Source organism: Musa acuminata, chromosome BXJ2-11 (assembly GCF_036884655.1).
Source record: "Musa acuminata AAA Group cultivar baxijiao chromosome BXJ2-11, Cavendish_Baxijiao_AAA, whole genome shotgun sequence".
NCBI classification, from domain to species: Eukaryota; Viridiplantae; Streptophyta; class Magnoliopsida; order Zingiberales; family Musaceae; genus Musa; species Musa acuminata.
This window is the reverse complement of record NC_088348.1, coordinates 29,851,452-29,860,567: the sequence shown is the minus strand read 5'-3', so window position 1 is coordinate 29,860,567 and position 9,116 is coordinate 29,851,452. Positions and strand designations below refer to the sequence as shown.

The 9,116-nt window shown below is 37.5% G+C and overlaps 1 protein-coding gene across 1 annotated transcript; it reads right to left on the bottom strand.

The window, feature by feature from the left end:
- Nucleotides 1–1,621: 1,621 nt before the first annotated feature.
- LOC135627129 (transcription factor bHLH149-like) lies at nt 1,622–2,937 on the bottom strand. The gene is made up of 2 exons (XM_065133103.1): nt 2,510–2,937; nt 1,622–2,410 (listed from the first exon to the last, which is right to left on the bottom strand). Exon 2 carries the CDS (start codon nt 2,389–2,391, stop codon nt 1,801–1,803), a length of 591 nt encoding a protein of 196 aa, XP_064989175.1. The 5' UTR covers nt 2,392–2,410; nt 2,510–2,937; the 3' UTR covers nt 1,622–1,800.
- Nucleotides 2,938–9,116: the final 6,179 nt, after the last annotated feature.

Genomic DNA, 9,116 nt, shown 5'->3' with positions numbered 1-9,116 from the left:
CCACTCTACCGAAGACGAGCGAAGCGGAAGAAAGTGATCAGAAAACCGAAAGAAAGAGTTCGAGTTAGAGGACGGACGACGGAAGATGGGTTGCGCGATGCCGATCCAACGGCCAAGATTCGTTCTTGATCTCGAGACAGGCCGGCCCTTGAGCCCAAGTGCAATCCACACTGTAGCTATCCAAAGTGGGCTGGGCTGCTTGTAATGGGATAAGCTTGTGCGCCAGCTTGCTTTCTGCTCTGGCTGTAGCTTGTTGTGGTAATGTACTCACTCATCCACTTGTTGAGTGGCTATGTCATTGAGAATATATGGAAATCACTATGTCGAGTGATTACAATGGAATCATCTCTAACATGGAAATCAGAGAGCTGCTGCCATTTAATTGGACTTAAAATATGAAATTTTTCATACTATTATTTTGTTGAAGTGTTCAGTTCATGTGATCAGTCCTCTTCCCAATTCTTGTGAATACTATGAAATCTAACGACATTAGATAACCAATTAATCCATATGCGATGTTATGTATTGCAAGAATATGATTTTAAATCATTTCTCCTGTGGCATTGTGTGAGTTTGTTTTCTCTTGGTTAACTAATTTAAAAAAAAAATAAAAAAAAATCCTAATTTTAGGAAATAATTATAGAGCATCTCTAATTTTTTTTAAAAAATAATTTTGTTCGTATGCCTTTGCCCCCAGTTGTCTGTATCTTCCTACACGTAACTCCCTCACCCTCTGCCTTGTATCATCACCCTTGTTTTCTCGGACCGTTACCTTAGTCTCCTCTCTTGTCTTTCCTTATATTCATCGTTATTCTCACTCATGACCCTTTTATTAAGGATGACGATTGAGAGGGGCATTCGAAGGTCATCAGGGACTCACCTCTTTGTCTTCATCATCTCAGTCACTATTCTTAACGAAAGAGATCATGTTGTTAGAGAGGAGAGAGGAGGCAAAGACGACGATGTAAAATAAATAACTATGATTAGTAAAGTATAGAGGTAATAAAGCGAAAATAAATATGAATGTAATCCGGGAGATTAAAAGTTACAACTGAAGGACGAGAGAAATATGGAATGAGGTATACACGAGGGGTCCCAAGGGTGAAGAGGATGAGATGCAACAAAGTTAAAATGGAAGATATATTTTTTTAAAAAATTAGAGATGAGAGCACTATGCAAAAATTCTTTTACCAATATATAATTAAAAATCATGTGGGAAAGAGCTAGACACGAAGCCGCCACGTCAGCGCCACAAGCGTCCAAAACAACACGTCACGGAAGCAGAAGCCAGCTTTGCAGACACACGTTCCAAATGTGTGCCACGGCAACCATGGTCACCCTTGACCCCAGCGGTGGGGCCCGCACGCACACGCGCCGCCCCTGCGCCATGCACGACACCGGCGTGCTCCATAAACAAATTTCAATCGGGGCCAAACGATTCCATCACTCGCCACCATCTCACCCGTTTCGCATATAAATCGATACCACCAAACGAACGTAGAATCTAATTTTTGAGTTATTAAAAAAATTTATCTTTTTAATTTACAGGTGTAAATAAACTTCGCAGATCCACCGTACCTGATTTATATACTCTTTGAATTTACCAAACTGCCATCGAGCGGGGAGAAATAGTTGGAAGATAAAATAGAAGGAGACCACAAAAATGTACAATAAATTACATCACAATTCGAAGAAGAAAAAGAAGGCGATCTCAAGCGATCGCATCAGCCGATGCCGGCAACAAAAATAGAGGGAGGAGAAAGAGGAGGAAGACGCCTAGGGGATCGCAACTGCCTTGGATCACATCGGCTCTGCCGCCACCGACGACGACCGGCCGCCGGCGGCTGCGGCCGAGAGGATCTCGGCGACGGCAGTCATGGCCCGCACCTGCATCTCCAGCGCCGCGATGTAGTCCGTCGCTTCCTCCAGGAGCGTCGCCAAGGGCAGCTTCCGGCAGCCGGGGACGAGCCGGCCCAGAACCCTCGCCTTCTGCTCCAGAGCCGGCGGCTTCCTCCTATCCGCCGCCCGGGGACCGGCGGCGGCCGCGGAGGGCTTCGGCCGGGCGACCCGGGTCCTGAGCTTGAGAGTCCGGCGGCAGAGGATCGCCCGGCTCCACCGCGACCGGCCGCGCGCCGTGACCGCCAGCGCCCGGTCCGCTGCCACCCGGACGGCCCGGCTCCGGGAGCAATCCGTGGACACCGCTGCCGGTGCCGGGCAGGAGGATCGTCGAACGACGCGGAGTGCCTCGATGAGCTTGGAGGAGTAACTCTTTCGCTCGCCCTCCGTCTTCCACTTGCCCAACAACGACCGCTCCGCCCGGCGCTTCCGCTTCCTCTCCCCTCCGCCCTCCTTAGCTGCCGCCGACTCGCCCCCCGCATCCGAAATCGCCATCCCAACGAGTCCAAATCACCTGCAACAGAATCGGTCAAATCAACGAAAACAATCAGATTCATCAAATGATTCCAAGACCGCAGTCATCAAGATGACGAGGCCAGATCGGTGTTCCTACCTCAGAAATGGAAAAGGCACAGATCGATCGAAATGGATTTGGGGAAAGGGAGGAGAGAAGGGAGGGGCGGTTATATAACTCTTGACCACTGCAAGCCTCGTCTGCCATATTTATCGCGTCAGTGTTGACCATTTTACCCTCGCTCCGTTCTTATCTCGGCCACGTTAACTCATCCGGCGGAAGGCGCAAATTGATCGCCGAGTACGCGGCGCCATCGCAAAAGGCGTGCGGCACAAGTTTTGTCCCTCAGTCATAACTGCCCCCGAGATCAGCCTCAAATAACGATCGCGCCATTGAGCTCTCGAAGGCCGCGATGGTGTCGGCGCGTCCCAATCACGACTGCGACGTGGAGAGCTTCTTCGCACGTGCGGTGTCGTGGTGGTTGGTGTGGTCATTTTCGTGTGACAGGTGAGTCAATGTTCTTTAATTATTTCTTATTAGTCCTCCCAATTAAAGAGTAGGAAAAATCCATCATTAATAATCTCAAATGATATATATATATATATATATATATATATATATATATATATATATCATGCTAATTTATACACATATAGCGTCACAGGGAATTCATATTCCATTATCTAACTCGAAAACATTAAGAAAAGTGGCATATCTTTGAGTGCCAACAACACAATGATTCATCTACGACAGCTTGTCGTTGGTGAAGTTGCATTATCGGCAGCTTCAATAGTATCTTTTCTATTTCCTTCTTCTTTTCTTATATTCGTCCTCTCAGACCATTCGAAATAGTTAAAACATTATGATTTATTGTCTTGTTATTGTCGTCGATCCGTAGGATTCCTTTTCTTCATTTTCATCAATCTATTTACTTTAGACACTAAACCAATTGATTGGATAATTTTAATTGTGCTCATAATGTATATGTATCGGGTTTTCGGAAGATATTAGTGTCAAATAGAGTTTATTGGCTAATAATCTACTGAGAAAGGTTAACTAGGAAAACATATGCAATTTCTTCATGTTTTCTATATATATATATATATATATATATAATGTTGAACTAAAATTTAAAGAGATATATAATATCTTGGAGTCATATTGACAATAAAATGGAATCAAATGATGCAAGAAAATGATGCTGAATAAAGTTCACTGAAGTTTCCATTTCCAAACTAGAGTTTCTTTATATATATAAAAAAAGAAAATATCTTTATTTGTGAATCAAACTGTTGAATGTCTTTGTAGTATCTGTCACTCTCTAATGTTGCAGAAAGAGAGAGGCTATCCAAAAGTGCAAGTATGATAATAGAGGAGCACTTTTGCTGATAAATCTTTTTCATTTCTGCAATTTGGAGATGCTGTTGATACTGTTGCTACAATCAACATGCAAACTGATCTTTGTCTTCAGGTGAGTGGAAAGATGAGATGGTTTGTGCATTAACTACTTGATGCTTATGTTCTAAGTCACACCCAACCTGCTCTTGCTGAAGATTAGGTTACCATGTTCACCTACCTACAGTAGCTTTTCTTGCATGCTGTTTTGGAAGACAGTAATGGTTTCCATCATACTCCTGTAAGCAATTAGCAAGTCTCCATTGACAAAAAAATGAGATTCTCTTTTCTATCTCATTTTATAGTACTGTAATCAGCTGAAATATATAAAAGAAAAAAATATATATACTCCAGTTGTCATTGACAAATCCATTATTTCTCCTTAAACATCATTCCTCATCTTCCTTCACAATTGTCAAATTAGTTGCCATTTAAGTTGTTGGATGCATTTGAAGATTCATCATAGTTCTCTTGGTTTTACTTCCTGCCTCTTCTTTCTTTTCCTTCAAAGTATTTTTTTTTCTTCTGTATTTAAAGTCCTAATATTTATCTTCAATTGATGGATATGAACTCAGATACAAATATTGACCCAATACTAAACTCAACAGCCATATTTTGTTTGAATATGAATCGAATATTGTACATATTAACCAACAATAATATATATCTCATACATATTAGTATAGATGAGAACGACCTTATGTTACTAACTATATATGGCTCCACATATATATACACATACAGATATACTTCACCCTATTCAATATTAGCTCATCTCTATAAATCTAAGCAAAAGAAAACTCCATAAACCTATCTAAAAGCTTTATTGCACTACAAAAACTTATTAAAAATAAATCATGAGAAAACAGAAAATAAACACATGATAAATATATGTGACTATGGCATATTGTAGCTTTAGATAGTACACTAATTTTCATACTTCTCTAAGAAAAATATCTTTTCAATATTCTTTTGTTAAAACATTTGACCCAAATAATTGTAAATTAAAATAGTAAAAAAAAAAATATTGCTAGAGTGTGAAGGTTCAATTGTGAGCATATAAAATCTATAATTATGTTATATCTAAAATACGAAAATAACTTATATGTCAGGATTGAAATCAAAGTATATAGATCTAATTACGATGCGTACCTTTTGATGCCATCTCTTCAGAGATCTCGTTTGATCTGCTAAGCACCGTCTTTAATCCAAGATTGCTGTAGCCAGTCACCGATTCAAAGTTGCAGACATCGTCGCCGTTTGTAGATCCTTTCTCCTCTCTTCCTATCCTTTCATAGGACCCACTGAGAGTGATGGATTTTAAGGAGAAAGGGGTTTTGGGGAAACTGAAATCCCTCAACGGAGAGCAGAGGGTCTACGATGAGATTTCAGAAGATTTTCTCCCATCAAGATTATCTCCCGAGGAATCGTTTCGTAAGTGGACTTAGTCTATTGGCTAAAATATCTGAACGGAACTCAATTAGTTATTGTATTATACATATTATTCAATTATAAAATGATCATATATTCTAACATCAATATTCAAGATGACAATAGAGATTGCAATAATGGATGATGATGACACATGAAATCCTAATGATTGGTGTGATTTATGTGTAGAACAATGTGAGAAGAGTATATTATAATATTCAAGATGGTATCTATCACATTCAAATATAAGATGATTTATATTATTTTACATTAGTATATGACTTATCACCTCATTGTGAGTACCTTCCAATTGTTCCCATATGATATTGTCTCGAGCCTTGACAATATGTGACAAAAATGACAGCTAATGTTTTGGCATTCTTCCATCTATTTATTTTACCAAGCTCAGATAAACTTGTGGAGAATGTAGTTAATAGCCTCATGTAATGATGAGATAGAAATTTTGTTTTCACCTCATGCAATGAGATAGAAATATAAGGTGATTATATAGGGATCAAAGCTCAAAAGCATGACTTCAACTTGATGAAATGGGAACATGAAGTGATCAAGGAGTATGTAAAAGCTAAGCTTATCAACATGTATTCCATCATCATCTCCTACAACATCAACCAACCAAAAAAGCAAGTCAGTGAGAGAAAGTTAGTACAACTATGCATTAGTAGCCTTTGTCATGATTAGAACCACATGAAGATCTCTTCCACTTTGCTTGTTTTGTTTCCATTGATTCCTATCAAACTTTGTTGGCTCGTCTAAGCATATCTCTTATCATAACAATGGTAGAGAACAAAGCCAGCATTCTCTCACTTTGTGCAATCCCACATTGGACAATCATGTTCTCACGGACTGCCATCATCAAAGAAAGCATCACATGGAATCTATGAAATAATTAGGCAAAGTTATCTATGCTCAGCCATGTTTTTTATTTTTATATGCAACAAAATTCTCTTGTTGTTCCATTCATCTGCTTACAACTACTGCTTTTTACATTAAAAATGTCATATTTAGTAGCTTAATACCATCAACTTTATCAATCTCATCATATTCTCACTGAAAATGATAACATGTAGAAGGCATCATGTTGGAGTCTACAACATTACATAATATATGATTGATGACAGGTAACATCTCAATTGGCTGATCTGTCTGGTGCTGTCTTCCACTGTGGGGATCAAATCTGTGTTTGTTCCATTCCCTATAATGATTAGCTAGTGATAGAAATATATAATGATTAAAGCTGAATGCCTAAGGAAACCTTTTCTAACCCATCCTTTTGTTTAGTTAGCTCTCATTGATCTACTCTTTTTCTTATCTTTTTATTTTCTTTTGTGGAAGGAGGGGCAAAAAGAAAAAGTCATTCCAATGGTTGTCTTCTTCCTCCTTCGAAGAAGTGGAGACGATTCCTCCGCGTTGCACACATAAACACCACAAGAGAATAACCCCAACCTACGTGAGACTGATTGCATCCACCTTAGTAAAATTGAATTGGACAATTACATGAGTTATCACACATCTCATATGCTGATAAGAGTTTGGTTTTGTTTGTAAAGGGTAAGATCAAGGTTCGTCATACCGTATCGTACCGATGTTTTGACTCAGGCTCAGTACGGTATGGTATCGCTGTATCGGACGATACATCAGGGCATACCGAACGATATACCCTAGTATACTAAACAATTTTATATTTGTTTTTCATACTGTAGTAGTGCTACAGTATAGTACTGTAGTACTATAACGTTACCGGACGATCCGTATACTGGTAACCTGTCAGACCGGTACGTACCGTCCAATACGGGCGGTACACTTTGATAGATATCATTAATATTAAACTGAGGTTATAAACTGAGCTATACAAGCTCAGAAGCAAACCAAAAAAAAGAGTGCTTGTAGTTCTTTCAAAATTAGTTAAATTGGTTGTTCAATGGGCCACACCATTTGCAATAGTAGAAATATGCATCGTATTGATAATTTAGAAAATATGAAAACAAAGAGAGTAAAATATCATTCAAAATGTTGAACCATGAGATGTTTGTATTTTCCTTAGCAAAATTGATAAGTTCTAATATATGTATATTGATTAGATTTAGTTCATCAATCTTTTGAAAACCATATAGTAAATCGGGAGTTTTAATCATGATGGGAGAGGAGAAAAAGTTAAATTTTATCTAAGTCGATATCCTTCGATCATTCTTCTCTCGAGGGGGAGAGGAGAGAGAAGAAAATGTCAAAACTTACCTATGTCGATATCCTTTAATCCTTTTCTTTCAAGTGGGCCTTCAAGTAATAGAATCTTAAGTCAAGGTGTGAGAATTGACCAAGTTGTTATGACATTATTTTTACTGACTCAAAGGAACTATAGTCTGATGATAATAGTACTACAAGGGATATGAATAATTTTTTTTATCGAGGTTATCACCTTCATCAAGCCGACCTCCAAAACAATAACAATGGTAAGTGAGTTTGTATCGTAAGATATTCCAAAAAATAAAAAAAACTAATAATTTGACATATGAAGAATAGATGGAAAGAAGTATATGAATAAAGATTGCACAAAAAACAAAGATTAATTCGATAACGAAGAACACGGAGGAGGTAAGGAGACATCCCAAAAGAAGCTTCCAAATACAGCACACATCTCCTATGCAGATAAATACTTGTTGATGGTATATGTAATCTGTTTGATTCCAATGCAAAACCTGAAAAATATATTGAACATATAAAACAGAAGTCTCAAATGACACCAACACTCAATCATAATATTCAACATATCTACTAACATTTTGTTGAAGGATATGTTATGTATAAAACATTCACATAAGAAATCTCACTTTCTTGGTTAAGCTTAAAACTTCCTACAAATGCTGTTTTCCCTATGCTTCCACATCTAAAATACCGGTTTGATGACAATATTACAGCCTCATTTAGTGATTACGTGAAGATAGGACGGAATCGTGTGACTAAAATAACACAATATATTTATTTTTTTATATTTAAAATATTATTTTGATTATAGTATCAACTCGAGTGATAACGAAATGGAATCGTCTAACTAAAATAACACAATATATTTATTTTTATATTTAAAATATTAATTTGATTATAGTATCAACTCGAGTGACAACGGAATCGTCTAACTAAAATAACACTATATTTATTTTTATGAATCGTCTAACTAAAATAACACAATATATTTATTTTTATATTTAAAATATTAATTTGATGATAGTATACATAGTCACTCAACTCGAGTGACAACGAAACGGAATCGTCTGACTAAAATAACACAATATATATATTTTTTATATTTAAAATATTAATTTGATGATGATAGTATATATGGTCACTCAACTCGAGTGACAACGAAACAATATACCAAACCTAAAACAACACAACAGGCTTGCCTTTCTTGATTCCGAAGGCAAGTGTTTTGTCGAGTCTAATTAGGATGGAACTTTCACTGGAACTGCAGTTGGTCGCCAATCTATTCCTCGCTTCAAGAAAGATGGAAGAGCTTATCATCTTCCTTGCGTGATAATTTCATTTCCCGGGCCTGCATTCTATATCAGCTAACAGCTTCTTCTCTCCTAGATATGATAAGACAGGAGTGAATTCAATAGCCAAAGATATAATAGTTGATAGGAAGATCCTAAGATTAATGAATCCCATCGGTGTCACTTGTGTTTGCAAAAGATATGAGTTTGACATTCTTATGATTATTGTGAAATGTAAAACTGTAAATTGTATTAATATCCTTCAAAATTATTATAATACTAAGAATATTATATTATACTTCTTTAAATCAAACAAATTTAAAAGTAGTTAACATAAATTTTCTGAATGAATATTGGCATACCCAAAGCAT

Coding starts and splice junctions, on each gene's coding strand:
- LOC135627129 (XM_065133103.1), bottom strand. CDS start 2,391: ATGGCGATTTCGGATGCGGGGGGCGAGTCGGCGGCAGCTAAGGAGGGC.